We start from the raw sequence: 20386 nt of genomic DNA, 5'->3' as shown, positions 1-20386 counted from the left end.
GTGCAAAACACGAAAAAAAAATAAAAAATTACTGTATTGAAGCGAAAAAGAAGTGTAACTGAGCAAAAGTTAAGTGACGATAAAAAAAAAATTGCAAGCATGCCATTCTACACACGCAGTGGCAAAGAGAGAATGAGGCCTTCACCTTTGGCTATTAGTGGCAGATCCCAAAAAGTTACCCAGCCTACAATTGGTGCACAACTACTGTTACGCATCAAAGCTGAGCTGCAAGATAACAGTAAGGCATTAGAGGATAATGTTTGCTCTGAATCAGAAATGACACCAATCCCTGTGGAGAGTCCATCCAACAGTGGGATGTCTAATCGTGACCATTCTGTTAGTGTACCCATAAAGAAGGGCCCTTTCAGCAGTTCTGCTGATGTGTGCCTGAACAGCCCGAGTGTAGCCGGTGATACACCAAGTGAGGATGACACTTTGTCTTTAGAAGAGGATGTGGGGGAGATTTGGGTATCCGACGATGAGGATGCGGTTGATTGTGTAAGTCCTGCAGCAGTGTGGCACCAGTGGGAGCAGTTCTGGCATGTGAGGTTCTGGCACCAATATGCACTTTCCAAACACAAGCAGGGATGACGCAGGTGGCAGACCACAACAGTTTGACATCTGGGCTGGTTTGAAGGATTTGTCAAAAAAATGTGTGACCTTGACCATAATTTCAACCAATCCTACTATTAACATGCAAAGGATGGTGGAGGGCCTATCAGGGATTAAACTGTATTTTTCAGAATTGTCACTAATAATGTTTGGGTGTAATATACACCCAAAGACGAGTGCTCAATTGCTAAGAGTCATTGATGAAGAGGAAGACAAGCAGGCTTGTCTGTAGAATTTGCAGGCAAATTGTGCTGCGTTATATATAGGTAACACCCAAAGAGAAGAGCTCCATTGCTCCATTGCTAATTGTAATTGCTGAAATAGAAATAATAGGGCTGACAGTCTTGGTCTAAATCTGCAGTTACATTTTATTGTACCATAGCTCACTGCGAAACTGGAGAGGTGGCAGGGTTTAGTGATAATCTTCCTCAAACAATACTAATTCATCCCAATATCATAGAAGTCTGAGTAGTATGATGTAATTGCTGATAATGGCCTTCCAAAGGGAATGACTAGTTTATTTTAGGGCAGAGCTGTCACGATTTTTGGGCAATTCTTTTACAGCACAGCAAATATCAAAATGTTTAGCGGACTCATCTGCATCACCACTGGGTGTCTTGGGAAAGCAATTTCTTTTACAACAAGCAGTTGCCAGAGAAACTGAAGGAGAAGACGTCCCAACAAGATGTTGATAAATCTGGGATCCTTGCAAAGAAAATTAAGTATTTAATCTACAATTAAAATATAGTTAGCACATTTACTTTGTTTTATTGCACACTATAATTTTATGTAGCACCTTTTCAAAATCTATTATTAAGGCAAACACTTGACTCAAGCTAACCGTGTCTGCACTTTCTTCACAGGTAACTACTTCGCTGGACTAAAGTATATTCTCCTCAAATGCTAGTTTTCTTGCAGCTGCTGCATTCTCCTACATGCTGTTGCAGAAACCAGAAATTGACCCTAAATGTTCATGGACACAAACAGCATCTCCTGCATGTCATTTTTCAAAAGTTCTGTAACACCAAGTTGATAGTGTGTGCAAAACAGGAAATGTGATGGAATTCAACCCCGCTGTAATGCTTGACCAATATTGGGGTTGTAATCAGAAATGACATATCCTCAGGAGACTCCAAGCAGGATTAGCCATCTTTCAATGACATCCCTTAGTTTTTGGAACAGTTTGTCAGTTGTATGCCTCTTAGTGAAGCTGCTGATACACAGAGTAGCCTACTTCTCAAAAATGTGATGTACCTGGGTACATGCTGCTGCTGTCCATGCTGGGGAAGGCGAATGACCAACCCAGTGGGCTTTCACAGTCATATAATCTTTTGTTTGCCCAGTTACGCTTGTACACATATCTGTGGTTAAGTATACAGTGGGTAGAATACCATTTTGTCACCCAATAATGAAATTTTTAGGAACTTTCCGGTACAGGAGAGAATTAGCTTTTCTAGTAAAATGGTATAGTGATGACATTTGCTAACAGGGACATAACACCTCAATTAAATGTCTTAAACCAACTGTATTAATAGTGGACATTGGACGCAGATCTAACACTAGCATAGTACCCAGGGCGTCTGTGATCCGCTTTGCGACTGGGTGACAGGTTTCATTCTTGCTTCCTCTTGCAGAGGATTGTTTAACTGCCAATTGTTGGGGGGGGGAAGATTGCAGGTGCTGGGATGTAGATGAGAGAAGGGAGGTAGATTATGCTGGAATGCTTGTTGTTATTTTTTTTAACCGAAGTTTCTGATTTTCCCAACAGTTTTCCAATAACTCGCTGAAAAATGACGAAACATGGATGAGGATCCCAGGTGGTTAAGGTCCCTACCTCTACTGAGTGTGGCTTTAAAAATGCTACAAATGGATAGACAACTCTTGCCAGGATTCGTGTAAAAATAATTCCACACTTAAGAGGTGGATTTTTGGTTTTATGCCCAGGCATGACAATGGCCTTTTTGTTATCACTGGCAAGAACTGCAACAATTTTTCTTTTCAATTGTATGAAAATCATATTGTGACATAGGAGGTGTTCAAAATTGAATAAAAAATGACTGGAAATTAGTGTTACTGAGGTTAATAATAATGTAGCTACAAAATAATACCTAAATTATGTTATTTTAGCACCAATAAATGTAATTTTTTTAACAAATTGCAAAACAAAACCAAACAAAACCAAAACCAAAACCAAAACACGCAATGGCGGTTTTGCAAAACCAAAACCAAAACACGACGGTAATCCAGATCCAAAACCGAATCCAAAACCAAAACACGGGGGTCAGTTACCATCTTTAACTGGAACCCAGAAGCCTCACCTTGACTTTGCAGTTCCAGAATCATGAGAAATATATAAAAAAATCGTTTTTACAAAAAAATAGAAGAAAAAAAAAGCTTTATGTAAATAAAACTTTAAAAAATGACTTAATTATGAAGCATTTTTTCCTGTGGGCACCCGCACCCGAGTTGGTGATAGCGATAAGGAGGACAGTAGCGGTACTTGTACTTGTACCTCCGCTATGCCGTAAAACTGGCTTCCCTATGCTATGCATGAAGAAGGTTTTCCACAGGCCCCCCAGTGAACACCACAACCAGCGGTTGCCGGTGATAGTCCTTAGCGGCCCAGAGGCTTTGATAAATAGAGATGATAAATCTGGTGATAACTCCAGGGTTCCTCACATTTAGGGGTTATCTCCCTTTGCTTAATAGACCACCTAGTGCCTCACAGTGTTATATTCCTTAGTTGATGTTAGCTTACATATTAACAAAAGAATAATGGCAAAAAAAGAAATTGCAGTTACCTCAGCATTGTGCAACACAAATTCCCCAGATTTCAACACAACATGTTTCCCAGGTTTATCTGTTAGCAGGACATTGTTTTTCATCCAGGATATCTTTGGTGCTGGAATTCCATATGCTGTACAGGAAATGATAACTTGGGAACTATGTACCACAGAAAATTCTTTAGTGTTTTTTAGAATTTGAGGAGGAACTGAGGAACGAAACAAACAATAATGCTTACATGATGGAAACAAATACATGCAAACTCAATCTATATATAAATTCGAAAAAAAGTAGGTGAGATACATTGTCTTTACCCATATTATAAAGGACACAGAATCCTTTCAAAAGGAATAGAAATTCACTGAATTAAGTTGATGTTCCTGGAATCTAAATACTTATGAGCAATTGTCTGTGCTGTAATAGGCACAGAACATTCTGAAACAAGGAGACTGTTCCATATTATCTGTCTGCTATAACTTAATGGAGTTGGCAGAAGCTAAACATCTTTGTAGGAAAATGTGCTTAGTCATCTTGCTGTCTGAGGCAGTATCCCTTATAATCCTAATCATGTGTATATGACTATGCACTTTAGAAGACACAAATTAAAACTGCAAATCATCAGTAGATCAAGAAACAACACAAATGATGGAATGGCCTTTCCTCCAGACACCACTGTTTATGTTCAGGCAGCTCACATTGCAGTAATACTCAGTGTAGTCCTACTTATTAATCAATCAGAATTTCCGGGAGACTCCCAGGAGAACAGGGCAACCTCCTGGCTACTAAAGACATCTATATTAAAGTGATGGGGGTGGGGCTTATGATGCAAATCATGCGTCATTGTGGCCCCACCCCCTGCTGTAATTGAACAACAACAGTGATGCTCGTTTAGGGGGCGGGGCTAATGATGCGACCCCGCCAGACCAACCCCCAACACACCCGCCTCCCTCCGATCTTCCAGACTACCTCTTGCCAAAGTTGGCAAGTATGTTATTAATACAGAGTGCATCTATTCAGCTCCATTGAATAGCACCTTGTCCACTTGTGCTATGAGTTGCAGTGACTGCCTGCACAAAGAAAGCAGTCAGACTCTCAGTGTCAGGAAATGGTGGGTGTCCTTAATGAGATACTTCTCCCTATGTGTTACATAAATGGGTTCATAAAGTGGAGGACCCCTTTAAGACTTAGTGGGAGGTCAATGAGGAAGTATTAAATGTACATATTTATATATATTTTATATTTATATGAATGAAGTCAAAAATATTTCCTACAAATATATATGTTTATGTAATATAAATATGTATATATACTTACTCAAAACAGATAGGTTCATGCTGGAACTGATAGATCCTGCAGTATTTTCCGCTGTGCATGTGTACTGGCCTGCATCATCCGGCTGAGCAAATGCTATTTGTAAAGCTCCAGTGCCTATTATCCTTTGTCCAGGAAACTTAGCAAGAGGTACTCCATCTTTATGCCAACTAATCTCAGGTGCTGGGTTCCCATGAGCCTCACAGGACATCGTGACAGATTTATCCACAACAACAGTGTATTCTTTCTGGTGTGGTTTTATTATTGGTGGCTCTGGACATGTACATACAATCATCATTAACATTTTAATTACAAAATTGTTCAATAATATGCTGTTAAGTTAGGTAAACTACTGAATGAAAATGGTAAACTGCCATGATTTTTCTTTAGTCTTTTTAATATTAGTGCTACAACAAAAGTAGATTTTCAGTGCTGCCCAATAAAATCTAGTCTTATCAGATTTTAATCAAGATGACTATTTATTAGTATTGAGGAAAATTGAGGACTAAGGGCTTTAGTCAAGAACCACTTAATGAAGATTCATGACAAGGGCATAGTTGACTAGGCATTAAACAAGGATTGGTAATTACTAAGTGGATGCAAACTTATGAGTGGGTCAAATAAAACTGAGCCCACACTGGACCCTTAACCCCATATCATAGCCAAGATCCTTATAGACACATACTATGATCCATTTTCTTGACCAGCAACCGACTTGAACTCGCTGGTGACAGGGTAAATTAATTTAAATGAATTTGTGCAGAGCTGTCCTTAATAACTGCCTTGCAGGTCTATCATAAGCAAATAACATATTATAAATTATTTCCCCACATTGAGTACAGCAGGTTTCATGTTGTTGCAACACACTACCTTGCCGTTTAATACTAACTTACCAAGAATTTTAAGTTTGATTCTTCCTAGTGCTGTGCCAGCTGGATTCTGGGCAATGCAAGTGTAAGTACCAACATCTTCGTGGGTGACCTTTACAATTTTAAGGTTGCCATTAAAAAGTATTGTATAATGACTTCCTACAAAAATAAATAAATTATAACGTAAAATATTATGGTAACAGGATTTATAACAATTTGTAACTAGCATTGGAACTGAACGCACAGACTATTTTTGCAATTGATGAACACTTAAGCTTCGTACCTGTTTTGATACCAATACCTTCCTTTTGCCATGTTATAGTAGGTGAAGGAGTCCCCAGAGCTTCACATGAAAGTGTAACAGAATGGTTTAGGATTGCTTCCATGTAATCAGCTTGACCATGTATGACTGGAACCTCTAATTTGGGAAATTAAAAAAACATATATTATTTCAGTCACGATACTTCAAAATTCCCCATATAAACCTTTGAACTATGATAATGGTTATTAATGGGATGTTGTATCTATAAAATGACAAAACAAAAGTGTAAAAACATATGTATAACTTATGTCTAATGTAAAAAATAAAGTTGATAATGCATATTTCTGACCTTTTGCTTTAGTTTGTTTGTAAACCTAGAATATTTACTGAACAGCAGGGGAAAGTCTTAGGGGTATATTTACTAAACTGCGGGTTTGAAAAAGTGGAGATGTTGCCTATAGCAACCAATCAGATTCTAGTTATCATTTATTTAGTACATTCTACAAAATGAAAGTTAGAATCTGATTGGTTGCTATAGGCAACATTTTAACTATTACAAACCCACAGTTTAGTAAATATACTCCTTAGAGTTGTACCAAGGAATGGTGTGAGCTTAGATTCTGAACAATTTATTGAATTGCTTAATGAAATAATACCCTTCAATAGCCCACTCGCTCTGCCCCACATCTCCAGATATAAACCTTGAAAATACTCTCATATTTTATTTTATTAGTCATTATCTCGTGGTACTAGAATGATGCTAACACTTCTCAGAATGTTGCCATTACCCATAAAATATACACAGATCCATCGTACATTTATAATTGAATCCTGTAGTATGTGTTTTAAGGTTTTATTGTAATTAGTTATTAATGACATCAATTTAATAACAGACCTTGAACATGTAGATTTATATGAATTTGTGCAGAGCCGACCTCATTAATTGCCTTGCAGGTGTATCTTCCAGCATGAGTTAATTCTGTACGCGGTATTTCAATGCTTCCTAGGAATCCAGTTAAAGGAATTCAGATTAGAGCATCTAAATAATTGTTAAATTATTTCTTTCATGTAACAAATCTGGGTGCTATCTGTTCTTTTAGTAAATCTTGTACATTATACAAATATAAAGCATCAGATTAATACAGATTGTTTTGTAAAATAATAACCTCTTTTTATTTACTTTTTTAGAGATGAGTAAATCATTTAGTTAAAGTTTGCGTTTCTGTGTATTTCATTATCTAGTTTCCAGCAAATCATTTTATGAAAATTGTGCTGAAAAGATGTAGGAAATTTACATTTTCAAATTTGTTATTTTCAAATAAAAAGAATCTTTGAAAAAATGTCTGAAGTACAACTAATTAAGCATATGTTTTTAATATCTTTTCTGTATGGATCACTAATAAAAAAGATGTGTGAATAAGTTTGACAAAAATGGAATGCTCCAGTATGACAGAATGTTCAATGAACTGAAATACAGGAGATTATGTCAAGCTATTACACCTGCTTCTTAGGGCTAATGTCATTTTCCTCCCATAGACAGTAAAGTATAATAATATGTGAGTCACTGGGAAAGCTTACGTAGCAGGAGCTAGCTAGCATTTCTCATTTAGAGAACTTTACCCCTATTTTACCACCACTTTCTGCTTCTGTTACTTTTCAAAAACATTTACCAATGCGTTTAGTTATCTGCAAAATACTCCTGCCTGGTCTCTCAAAATTCAACTTGTAAAACCTTTAATCTGCTTAGAACAACTTACATTATGATGTAAGAGTAATGCTGCTGGCTAACATTGACAAAAGTTCAGTCACCTATCAATTATATTGCTAGTTGAGCTGTAAAACAAAAATTACCAGATTCCAATGTCTTGTAGCTATCTCCATTAGCAGGGAGGTGTGTTCCATCCTTCAACCAGTGGACAGTTGGTTGCGGAACACCATACGTTGTACAGGGAATTATAGCAGATGACAATTTATTCACAAAGATATTTGACACTTCATCAGCAATGGATGATGGTACTGAAGATAAAACAAAAGACATATTTAAGATCATTGTATGCTTTAATTTAATAAATCAATTATATTGATTTCCTATTATCAAAAATAAGGTTACATTTGTTTGTGGCCAAAATAAATTAATTTATATCTATAATTTATATTCAATATTAGAAGTCTTTTTCTTCAGTATCTAAAGCTAAAATCAAACTGAGTTTAGGCGGAAATCAGTAATACAATATTGTCTCATAAATTGTTCAACTTCTTCTACCCAGAGGAAAAAAGTTAAGCTCATTCTTCGCAAAACAATTAAGACTGTAGAGGGCAGAGTTAAACATGGAAGTGCTTAGGATAAAAATGTGTCAGAGACTGCAGTGATCAGAGCTGTATAGCAAGTATTGTATTATCAACAATGTTACTGAGGATATGTGATTTTATCTGGAAATAGTATGCTAAAGAAAAGACTTCATCTGGCCCTTTGACTACAGTTAGCTAGCACTGTTTTTCAAGTGATTAATGTACAACTTAACATTTTATAATATTAAGATGAATCCATGGATAAGTGTTACATATTCCTTTTTTTGCCAGTATTAAATCAAGTTTCTATTTCATACTTACCTAGTACTGAAAGATAAAGCTCAATTTCATCATGACCTGCATCATTTGAAGCAGAACACACATATGTCCCTGTGTCGTCTACAGCTGGAGAGATTATCAAGAGTGATCCAGAAGACAAAAGTCTGGAAGAACAAGTAGGATTCATTCAAATTTACAAATATTTACTTATTATGTTATGAATATTAAACTGCAAGGTTAGGTACATTTCTGATTTTAAAAAAAACACCAATGAGCCACAAAACAACCCATCATAAATTAATATGTCACAAAACCACACCCACATTTTGACACAGTGGGACGGGACCAGGCCACTCTGTCAGGGTAACACTGGCCCGTCAACCAGCAGCATTCAATAAACTGTCACCCCAGGGCCAGTCTTACATTTCGCCCAGCAGCATGGTGAAAGACTTTTTACGGACACATGGGGAAGTAATACAGAAAGGAGAGAAAGTACTGGACAGCTGGAAGCCCTGACACATCACAAAAGCATGGAAGGAGCTAATTCCAGGAGGGACTGAGTACTGGTGTTGAGTTTCTGTTCTCTGCCAGCAAACCCAGTGATCATCGTTGCCCTGTATCCTGGAAAGCAGGCTGCTGCTACACCTTGGGAATTGTCATCACCTCATTTCATTGGGAGATACTACCAAGGTTCTGGGTAAATTTTTGGTGCGCCCACAGGAGTGGGGAGACTGATACTCAAAGCCCCACCATGCTGGTGAAGAGTTGACCAAGCGACCTGGAACAGCAAGGATATCAAGGTTCCCTTTATCCCCCAGAGTCTGCTAACAGACTCTTTTGACTGTGGAACTTTTGTGTGGCTAAAGTTGGTGGGAAACCTTGCTGGTACTTGTATTGACTCTAGTGATCCGCTCATTTGTTGTTTAAAGTGTGCAGTTATATATTTTATGTTATATATTCTGTATTACTGTGTAAATAGTAAAGAATATTTTAGTATCTTTTGCTCTCTTCCTTGCCTCTGTGATTCCTGAAGCTAAGAGTGTCGGGTAAAATAGGGAACTAACGGTTCTAACAATCCGATATCCTCCCACACAGTTATTCTATTAGCATAGCTATAACAAAGAAAACTTGAATTCTGCTACCAAAACAATCCACTATGTAAACTGTTATTTCTACTTAAAACTTATCTTTTGCAGGGTTTGCATATTTAAAAAATGTAAGTTTGTACTGAGTTGCTTTAATTTGGTCCTGGCAAAGAATGTAAACAGGGGTGGAACATCTACTAGGTTCACAAGTTCTGTGCTACCAAGAGACTGGGTCATTTACAAGTAGACTGCTTTATGTTTGAAGGATAATTTCATTTTTTTTCTGCTATAACATCATACCCTGCTTTCGTGATAACATTGTATTGTTACACATGGTTCTGTATGGCAATATGGCATTTTTTGATTGCGGAAATGTTCAACCTGAATAATAGGTGGATTAGGGCATAGTATACTATTCATAATTGTACATTACAAATTAGATTTTTTTTCTTATTCACACAAGACAATAAAATGAGCTAGAATAACCTGAAGGCAAACTTTCGTGGTGGTGCAAGGTTTTTCACCTGAGTCACTGCTTACAAGATAAAGAAGATTAAATATTTTCATAAGTAAACCAATATATTTAAAATAGCAAAATCAAAAAATATGACACTTAAAATAGCCTCAATGTCCCTATATAAGTATATACATATAAAAAAAAAACAAATCAGGTAGTTCACTTTAGTGAGTAGCACTATCAAAGGATGGCCTATGGAAGTCCAATAATTGGTTGAAGTAGGCTAAATTAATTACTATTGGTTTCCCGTGCAATTGCAATTAGTATACCATGTCCAATGATGCAATTGCACAGGAAAACAACACACACTTACATTTGTAAATAGTACACATTCAATAAAGTTCCAACTCACATCAGTTTATTAGTAAGACTCAAAGGTTATTTATACAAAGATACATTTACATTAAAGGTATTTATGGTTCAGGTCCTAAGAAATGTATGGTGTTTGGTCTTATATCATTCCTCATTTCACCAGTAGAAATTCGTATCAACGGCTAAACGATCGCACACTGTGATTGCTAGTTATGATTATTACAAGATTGATACTCTATAACAGGGCTTGGCAACCTTTTTCTATCAGTGTGCCAGAAAAAATATTTTCAAGCCCAGGAGTGCCACTTGTATGTGTGTGTATATGTGTGCGTGTATGTGTGTGTATATGTGTGCGTGTATGTGTGTGTATATGTGTGCGTGTGTATATATATATATATATATATATATATATATATATATATAATTATATATTTCATATTTTATCATGCTAATATCATGGCAATCTTAATAGTAAAGAGACCAACAAATAAACATTCATGTTATGCAGCATAGATGTGCCCCCAGTTTATATTGTGCCACAAAGTTGTTCCTCAAGTTTATATTATGCCTCATATTTACTCTCTGGAGACTCAGCATGGACATCCACACATCATTTTTTATTCTATCTATTTGACATCTCATCTGCTAATTGACCATTTGGATATTTTCCAACAACTTCAACTCCAGATTCGTGAACTGTTACATGAGCCGCTGTAGTTGATTCAGCTCAGGATCCGAGCCGTGAGGATTCTGGACACACACGGCACATCTTTTTGCATTCACCCGACTGATTACTACTCACCAGACCCAGAGCTCTGCATAGTTGCACATTGGGTTGGTTCCACACGCGGGTGACAGCCGCAACCAACGCCGGCTCTTCAGATTCAAGCTATCCGGTCACATACAGATAAGTCTGTCCTTACTTTATTATGGAATATTTGGATAATGTTGTAGCTGTATCTATCAGCCACTAAGCACTGTGTTGCCATTTTGGTTAAAAACGTGACACGTTACTTGTTGGCTGCACATGAGATCCATGTATTATTTACATCACAGTGCACTGTGATTTATTCATTGTGGGGTATGAGATGTTTATATAAATGTCATTTAGCAGTACAGAATTTTATTCCATGATATCTTAACATAATAAATGTTACTTCCAATTTTATTCGTGACCCAGACCACTTTTTTCCATTGAGACAGTCAGGTCTGCAGAGCTGAATCTTTTGGTTTGTACACTTCTGTGTTTTTCAGGTGGGTGCAGCCACCTGTATATTTGCAGCTGCTCGATCTTCTGTATATGCTTAATATTATTATATTCAACCACATCGGTGCCATTTAGGGGTTCATTTGTTTTTTGGTTGTAATAATAACAAATGTAACTTATATTCTATATTGAGCATTATAAAAATGTATTTTTTCATTGGTACATGAGTAAGCTATATATTTTTCTTTTGTTTGTTATGTTTCAGTCAAAGCCCTGCAATAGATATACAGTAAGTACCAGGAAGGTAAGACAAGGGGCAGTGATTGAATCCAGTGAACCCAGTTTAGAAATCACATAGTCTTGAGACAGGCTAGTATTCCATTCAATGGAAAGCCCATCATGCAAAATTATAATAAACAAAAGTGAAATTCCCTACCTTACGTGGATAACTACTAAAGTGCAGCTAGAGAAAATAGTGAGCCATGTATTAATATTAGTTAAAGAAGTTTGTTATAATCCTTGTAATGGCTTATTTCCATAAATCTTAAAGGGGAATAAGGTCCCACATATATGTACTACTAGTAAATAAATGATATTGTCACATTAATGACACTATGGGTGCCACTGACTGATATTGTTACAACTAAACAGGCGTAGAGTATAACGCACCCCCCGGTATTTACCAGGGACCCCCGCAAGGAGATATGGACTTGGCTGTGTGAGGTGCGCAGATCACGGTTCTCCAAGTTAGTTACCAGTGCAGAGGATAGAGAACAGGAATGGTCATGCAGTCCGGGTCAGATACCAAATGATAGAACAGTACACAAAGAACATCTAGAAGATTGGTCAGAGGCAAGCTAGAGGCCAGAATTCAAATAAGCTAGTAGTACCAAATCACAGGACAAGAGAATAGTCAGGAACAAGCCAGGAGTCAGAACCAATACAACAATAGCAGGAACGGGGAAACAGGAGACAGGAGCGCTGGATGATGAGCGGTCAGATGGACTTTGCCACCAACAGAATGAAGGTAACTGGGGTGCCTGACAACAAGATGTGAGTTCACTGCACATGCGCACGCAGGGTAAGCCAAAATACGGAAGTGCATCCTGTTGCTAGGGGCACGGCTCATCACAGAGGGCAGGAATTCGTCTCCAGCACCTATGGGCAGTGCGGGACGGGCCCTGACAGATATCTATTATGTAGAAACAATGGTTCAAACTCAGTGACCCTGGGTGCACTGATGCTATATAATGAAAACAATATAACAGAGTTAATTGACGAGTAAGTGAGAAAAGGTTAGAGAAAAAGTAACATTTGCTGCTATTGAATGGATTCAGTCTGAGATTTTGTTGACTGATGATAAGGGCCGAAAGTTAAGAAAGGAAAATGTGTTTTGCTTTTCTGATACTAATGAAATTTTTTTCTTCTTTAGACAAGGATGACCAAATAGATGTATATATTTATTTACTGTGGGAGTTACAGGACAAGTGTACAATTTTCCCTTAAAGTCAGAAGTTAATATTGTCTCATTCTAACATTCTTTCTTTTAGTTGTGGTGGCTCATAATAATGTATTTGGTCTAGATTTATTATTTAAAATAGGATGTGCAACATACTGTGCTTCTGATGGTGTTTTTTTTTAGATATGTCAGGAAGACACTTATGGGAGGTACAGAATATGCTTTACAAGAGTTAATTTTGCACTTCACTGTTATAGCTACAAGTCCATCACAGGTTGTAGAAATATTGTTGTCAGAGGTTCCTTATGAATGATTGATGGACAGGACACTGAATTGGATGGGTAATGTAACTCTATGTTAGGTTTAAAAAGAATGGGGGAGGGACCACCGATTAGTTAAAATTTAAGGGGACTAATAAAATAGTTGAGAGCCATTTCCCCGTGGTGCCCAATCCAGCTGTCATCTTTCTACAAATCTCCTTTTTTACAAAACATTTAATTATTATTATTCTTCGCTGTTTTCTTCTCCGTTCTTACACTTCTGACTGTCAGTAACTCATGCTTTTCTTATAAAGAGGTACAAAATATGTAGACATTGTCCCAAAGGTTTATAGACAACCTCAATATCTGGACACAAGCCTGGCGTAACTGTTTTCAAACTTTCCAACCAAATAATGGGTGCAGTATGAAAAATAGCATCGCTGTGTTCTGATTTGTTTATATCATCAGTGTTTGAAACTAAATACTCGTTCTTTCACTTCTCAATAACAGGACATGAGGTTGCAAAAGGATAGATTATAGCCATGCCATCAAAGGTCCAATACTTGAGATACTGTCTCACCCAAGGGGCTAAGACAATTTGATAATGGATAGAATTAAGGGTATACACTACCCTGACATGGCCGTTGGGGCAACAGCAGATTTGTACTTCTATACTTACTGAAGCTGCTGAGATTCTTGACGTAGTACTGGGACATGATTAGAATTTTTATACATCGCATGTGGTATCTGCCCTCCTAAGTCCTGCTTAAATTACATATGTCTCCTGAGCAAGGTGTACAATGTGTGCCTACAGATGCACAAAGGGTGGCAGGAGAGAGGAGACTCAGGGTGGCTGAGGGCGAATTTGGCAGGTATACAGATACGCATGATTGTATGGAATATTTGAATCAGACTTTAACCGAAAACACCTGACATGAGTGACACCCCCTTAGAAAATGTGATTTTTTTTGTATGTTTTATATTCTATATTTCTCATAGACAGACGGACATCTACTGGGTATACTATTATGTAGATGACGAAAGCCCTATAGAAGCTGAATCTTGGCCTGCCATACTTAACCTAAGTAGCCAAACTTGTGAGATTAAGAAAAGCATGTGAGTTGACAGAAGTTAATATGTACACTGTCTTTAAGTACACTTTAAGGTAGTGCGTGACTCTCAGATTTTATGGTGACTTAGGAACTTTTATGACAGTAACGAGACATCAGTAGCACAGTCACGACCCACAAAAGGTCTTTTAACAGCGACAAAATAAAATCTATATCAGTGTGTAAAACAGAGCAGACTGAGTTGCCAAGTGGGCAGCAGGTTTATCTATGACAACTGACAAAATAATGGTCTTTGAAATGATAAACACAAAATAATTAATTAAAATGCAAGATTTGTGTTCTCTACAGGAAAAATTAGTCTGGAAGGAGAAGAGATATCGTCAGGAGTCCTCTGGACTCTGGAGAGATGGATGAGGTAGGTAGGCCCATGGCTCCCAGAGCATGTGTTCCAGGCCTAGTTGAGGCAGCACATGGTCTGACTGATCTAGGTAAAGAAGGTATGTGCAAGCTGGTAAGAGCATACTGGTGTGCACCAGACATTTCTTCTCAAGCTAGTAGGAAGGCAATGTCCTGTCTTACTTGACTTAAGAAATATGTTGGAAAGACATTACCAATAGAGCCATCCCATACCCCTCCTACAGATGGACTTTTTCGGGTACAACAAATCAACTTCATCCAATTGCCACCTTGTAGGAATCTCAAGTATGTATTGGTGTGTACGATGTATTTTATAACTGGGTAAAGACATTTCTAGCTACCACTAATACTGATGTTTCATGCCCAGGAACATGTACGCAGATATTGTATTCCTAGAGTTATAAAAAGTAATATGGGTATTCATTTTACTGGTGATATCTCTCAGACCATATGTGAAACTTATGGGCATTTGATAGTAATTTACATACTCTCTATAGGACACAAGCCAGTGGGAAATTAGAGAGGGTAAATGGTACTATCAAGAACAATTGAATAGAGTGATAGTAGATTGGAGTGGCTGGAAGCTTTTGCCACTAGTCCTCTCCACTATCAGAACCACTACTAAACCACCTCTTAACCTGTCACCTTTTGAAATACTTTTGATAAGCAACCTCACTTGATGGTAGAATCCCAAGATGATTAAAATGTAATGATGAGGAGACTGTTCAAAATCTTATAAAGTGAAGAAATAGTGACACAGCAACGAAGGACGTTTGAAACACTGTCTCCTGATATGCTACACTAACTGTTATGATGTTGGACTGGGAGAATATGCTATGGACTGCAATTTCCTATGCTCAAGTTGTTTAACAGACAGATGAGAAGGCCCATTCCAAGTGTTGATGACCAGCACCACATCTCTGAAAGTAGCAGAAAGACGAAAGACACTCGGTTCCGCTTCAACCACTGCAGAGAAGTCAACAACCCAGAGTAGGTTCAAAATAGCCGAGGATGACACTCATGAATCTGTGCCAGAAGACCTAAGAACACAGTTAATGACACCTGATCCAAGGACTTCGCAAAGACTGGTATCACATCAGGGAGCAGTGGTTTTTCTGTTTTTCCCTTTCCAGTGTTTCTCTCATCCTTATTTTTTTCCAGGACATTCTATTTTTGCATTGGTGATCAGGTGATGGAGCTTGGTTCAGGTAGTGATACTGAGAATGTGGGGATGGAGGAGAAATCGTTAACACAATCGGTCCAGCTAATTACACTATTCAATTTGGGGGGTAAAGAAAAGTTCTACTAACCTTGGAGCTCGGAGACAGTGCGAGGGGCTATTGTCTGAAGAATATTGTGTCTGTAAGTAAGGTGCATCCAGCAATGTCAGTCCAGTAATAATTTGGACTTGGGTGGGCATCCATGATTATCAATCTTTGGTGGGTAAGGTCCTAGACCAAACTGACTACCAGGTGTGCTCTCATGTGCCTCAGAGACAAAATTATGTAGGACTAGTTGTCTATCCACTAAATATTTCTGAGGTATTCGAATTATGGAGTGGGAGGCCAATAGAAGGGAGATAGACTATTACTAGATCCCCTAGTTTGAGACTTCACCAACACTCAGTAGACCAGTCTCTGCTGAATCTGAACTTTTCAGACACAAAGAAACTTGAGTATTTGGAAGCTGAACTGAATGATCAGACAATAGCCCGCCCCACAAATGTTGATGAAAAACCCATCAATATTATTATATTGCATTTAACTTAAAAGGTTGAAGGATATCATAAATTAGGTTATGTAACAGACATAAAAGGGTGTTATGAAAGTTCCTCTAGGTTATTGTTTAACTGTTATGCAAGCGGAGACTTGCCTTGGAAGATGGAAATACTAGGCATGATATTATATTGTTCCTTATATCAGACAATGTGTTATATATGTGGGTGTAGGACATACACATGGTTAACTCCGAGCTCCAGAGGTATATGTTTTCCAAAGTAATTTCTGAAATTATGACTTTTTCCCATGATAATGCAACTGATATCCAGCAACAGAGTGATGGTACTAAGAGAGACAAATGTCACAGAAAAATTAAATATACTACTGAGATAATGCAATAAAATCTTGAAAGGGTGAGAGTATTAAGTGATAGTTTTGTGCACTATCAAAGGGTGGCCTGTGTAAGTCAAATAATTGGATGAAGTAGGCTAAATTAATTAATATTGATTTCCCGTGTGATTGAAATTAGTAGGCCACGTATAATGACGCAATTGCACTTCATTACTTCAAGACTGAAGCTGGAGTTGGGCCCAGGGGCGCATGCGTAATGTATTTGGTTATATTTTCCTGTATTCTGTTATACCTTCTTATACATCATCATGGATTGCTGTAATTTTGAGATATTTTGCTATTAAATCTCTTTGTGTATTGGAACTACATTAATCACATCGGACAATATTTATTGTCAATATTTATTGACAATACGAACATAACAAGATGCTCAAAGATTTTGAACCGGTTTGAAATTTAGTAAAATTTTACCAGTTTGATGACCACAAACAAGCTTATTGTACAATCGTCAATAGACCCTGATTCGAATTTGTGGTTTGAAATTTCCCACTTGCATTCATCATTCACAGTTCGCCATTCACAGATTTAATTCACAGATCTAGGTTGAAGTTTACGTTAAAATTAATGTTTTCATTTTTTTTTTAACATTTAACTAATATTGTTTAAAAATAAAAAAGGTGTTTTTTTCAATGGATTCTTGATCACTATTGTGTTTGAAGTTTGCCTGTGTGTTTAAGACTTACCACTCACAATTAAAGACCTCCAAAATGTAATACAACAGTAAACTGGCTCAATCACATTCAAATTAGCAAAATTATGTAAATTGAAGAAATTTCAGCAAATTTTAAAATTTTACAACCGCTATGTGGGAATTGATTTGTGGCTGGTTTGAGCATCTCTAGTAATGAGGAGAGAAGTCCTATAATGGAAGTAAGTAATGTTTTAAACTGCCATTTCACACTGCAAACTATTATGGAAGCACAACAAACAAGCGCAGGAAAAGTATCCAAGCAGTATTGTATGCTTAGGTTGATAGGTGAGCAAATAAAGGCACATGAACTTGCAATGCATTGTCTGGTTATAAATGACATCTTATGTATTCATCCTCCATATCCTTTTCTCTGTCATACTTAATAGTGATGTACTGGAAAACGTTTTAAATATATATGCTGTTAAATGTATGCTGCCCTATGATGTCCTGTGCACCTAGATATATTTCTACAAACCATATGAATACATCCAAATTTGAGAGACTTGTGTTTTGAGCAACATACCTGTAAATATTCTGATTTATATCTGTATTAATTAGATGCCCATTTTTCTTCCATTCCACTTTCGGTTTAGGGGTACCTGACACATTACAAGTCAATGTTGTTTGGAGGTTTATGATCGTGGTAATGTTTCTTGAGCCAGGATTTATAAATGGGGGATCTGTAAAACAATTTTACAGTACAAAAACAAGTTATTGTCACTCTAATGTGTGCTTAAAGGAGATGCCCATTTTTGGACAACAACATACCCATTTATGTCCATTCTGTATAGCAAATAGGAAGAAAGGTGTTCCCCCTTTTATGCTGATCTGATGAAGCAGACAAATTAAGTCTTCCTACAATATGAGCTACAACAGCTGCCTTCACATATATAGTGCTGTATGGCACCCAGCATTATGGAGAAGATAGGACATTAAGGGGTGTAGTCCAAAAGCATACAACTGCTTTCAAAATCATATGTGGACAATTCAATGGCAAACAGGGGAGCAGGGTCTCAAGAGACAAGGTAGCGGCATGCATATAAATGATTGAACTATTTTATCTGATGCAACTCTGTGTGTGTCCAGTTGGTATATATAGGTATGGTATTTAGGCAAACATTTTGCTCTGTTGTCCAAGAGAAGTATTAGTCAAGCAAGAACCATAAAAGTGATAGGTGGAGCTTGTGTGAATCGATGGATGCTCCTACAACCTATGTAAATAGCTAAATTTAATGCCTTTAGAATATAATATCCTCTCATCAAGAAGGTAAGCATGATACAGTCATCACATCTGCTCCCACTTCAGGTGTTAATTTTAGTTACCTTTAGTAATTAAGAGTTTTAATTACTAATCTGTACATGAGTATGTTTGAGGAGGAGTTTACTTGGAATGGACCATGTGGAGCGAACCTGGTGCTATATGGCCGGTATATAGATGATCTATTTATTATTTGGGATAGGGACTCACTTTCTGCATGTAAATTTGTCAAATTTTTGAACACTAATGAATATAATTTGAAACTTACTTATGAATATAGTTTATCTACTGTTAATTATTTAGATCTCACTCTCTCGGCTCAGGGCACGGAAATTACAACATGTAACTATAACAAACCAGTGGATAGTTGCAACTACCTTCATTTTAGAAGTGGACACTATATGCCTTGGGTACGTCATATTCCTAAGGGTCAACTGCACGGACGAAATAGAATTCTTAGACCGGGCTACTATAATGATGAATCTCTCTATTTACTATAATGATGAATAATTTTTCTTTTCGGGATTACGCAGAATTTATTACAGGAAGCCCTTACTTCGTTAAAGAATCGGAATAGAAAAGATATGCTTATACCAAGAATAAGAAATTGAGGTACTCAGATAGGGATAATAAGGAGAGATTATCTGGAAGGGAGAATTGGGTTCCTTTTGTATCTAAATAGAATTGTAAATCAAGAAAATTATAAGTAACAATTTCTCTATATTAAAACAGCATCCAATATTGAAGGAGGTATTAGGAGATTGCCCCCAAATAATGTTTAAAAAGAATAGTAATCTGGGTTCTTTCCTTGAACTGAGTCGAGTTAGGACTATCGAAAATAAAAGTGAGGTGGAAGATGGTGGATTGAGTCTAAGTAGAATTAAAGGTTGTTTCAGATGTGGAAGGACAAGATGTTTGACATGTAAGTTCATAGGAAATAGAATAAATTCGGTCACTTCTTCTATGAATAAAAGGGTGTTCCAGATTAAGGAGTTTATTAACTGTGACTCAACCTTTGTTATATATGTCCTGGAATGTCCTTGCTCGCTACAATATGAGGGCAGGACAACAAGTGAGTCAAAGGAACGTTTTAGAGAACATCGGAGGAACATTATTAAGAGAGGAGTGTGGGAGATCAAAGTTTAAGTCTGGAGCTGGACTTATATGTGATTATTTCTGAGAGTCAGAATTTTTAAAAACTGTTTACTATGGAAAATAAGTTTATTATTATTATTATTTTTTCCGCTTAGGATTTAGTTGGTATAAGGTTTGGGGACTATCTAGAATTATTTAGTAATAAGTAGACTTTCTCTAACTTGGTCTATGTAGGTAAGATCTAAGTTATGAGGAATGAAGAGTTGCTGGCATTTTATGATGAAATTATTATGTATTTTTACTATAAAGGGTAAAGACAATATTTTTATTATGATTACTATTGATGATTTATTATTACGTATGATAAAATATCTTTATCCTGGGTGCGTATATAAAATGTATAGAATCTGTATAAATATTTCCTTTATACTTCTGAATGTACATCATGTGATAATTTCAATGGTTTAATTACTAATTAGA

At 37.0% G+C, this 20386-nt stretch overlaps 1 protein-coding gene across 1 annotated transcript in view; it reads right to left on the bottom strand.

Moving 5' to 3' along the window:
* The window catches only part of HMCN1 (hemicentin 1), a 295243-nt gene that overhangs the window by 73686 nt on the left and 201171 nt on the right, over positions 1–20386 (bottom strand). Inside the window, exons 75-82 of the mRNA XM_075182670.1 lie at positions 18077–18233; positions 8449–8570; positions 7690–7854; positions 6734–6841; positions 5860–5994; positions 5601–5735; positions 4711–4980; positions 3414–3604 (exon numbers count right to left, since the gene is read on the bottom strand). Coding sequence (XP_075038771.1) covers positions 3414–3604; positions 4711–4980; positions 5601–5735; positions 5860–5994; positions 6734–6841; positions 7690–7854; positions 8449–8570; positions 18077–18233 — 1283 coding nt within the window. The remainder of the gene's footprint in view (positions 1–3413; positions 3605–4710; positions 4981–5600; positions 5736–5859; positions 5995–6733; positions 6842–7689; positions 7855–8448; positions 8571–18076; positions 18234–20386) is intronic.

The sequence above is a fragment of the Mixophyes fleayi genome, chromosome 8 (genome assembly GCF_038048845.1).
Source record: "Mixophyes fleayi isolate aMixFle1 chromosome 8, aMixFle1.hap1, whole genome shotgun sequence".
NCBI lineage: Eukaryota > Metazoa > Chordata > Amphibia > Anura > Limnodynastidae > Mixophyes > Mixophyes fleayi.
The sequence above is the reverse complement of the archived record's forward strand: the minus strand, read 5'-3'. Positions and strand labels throughout refer to the sequence as shown.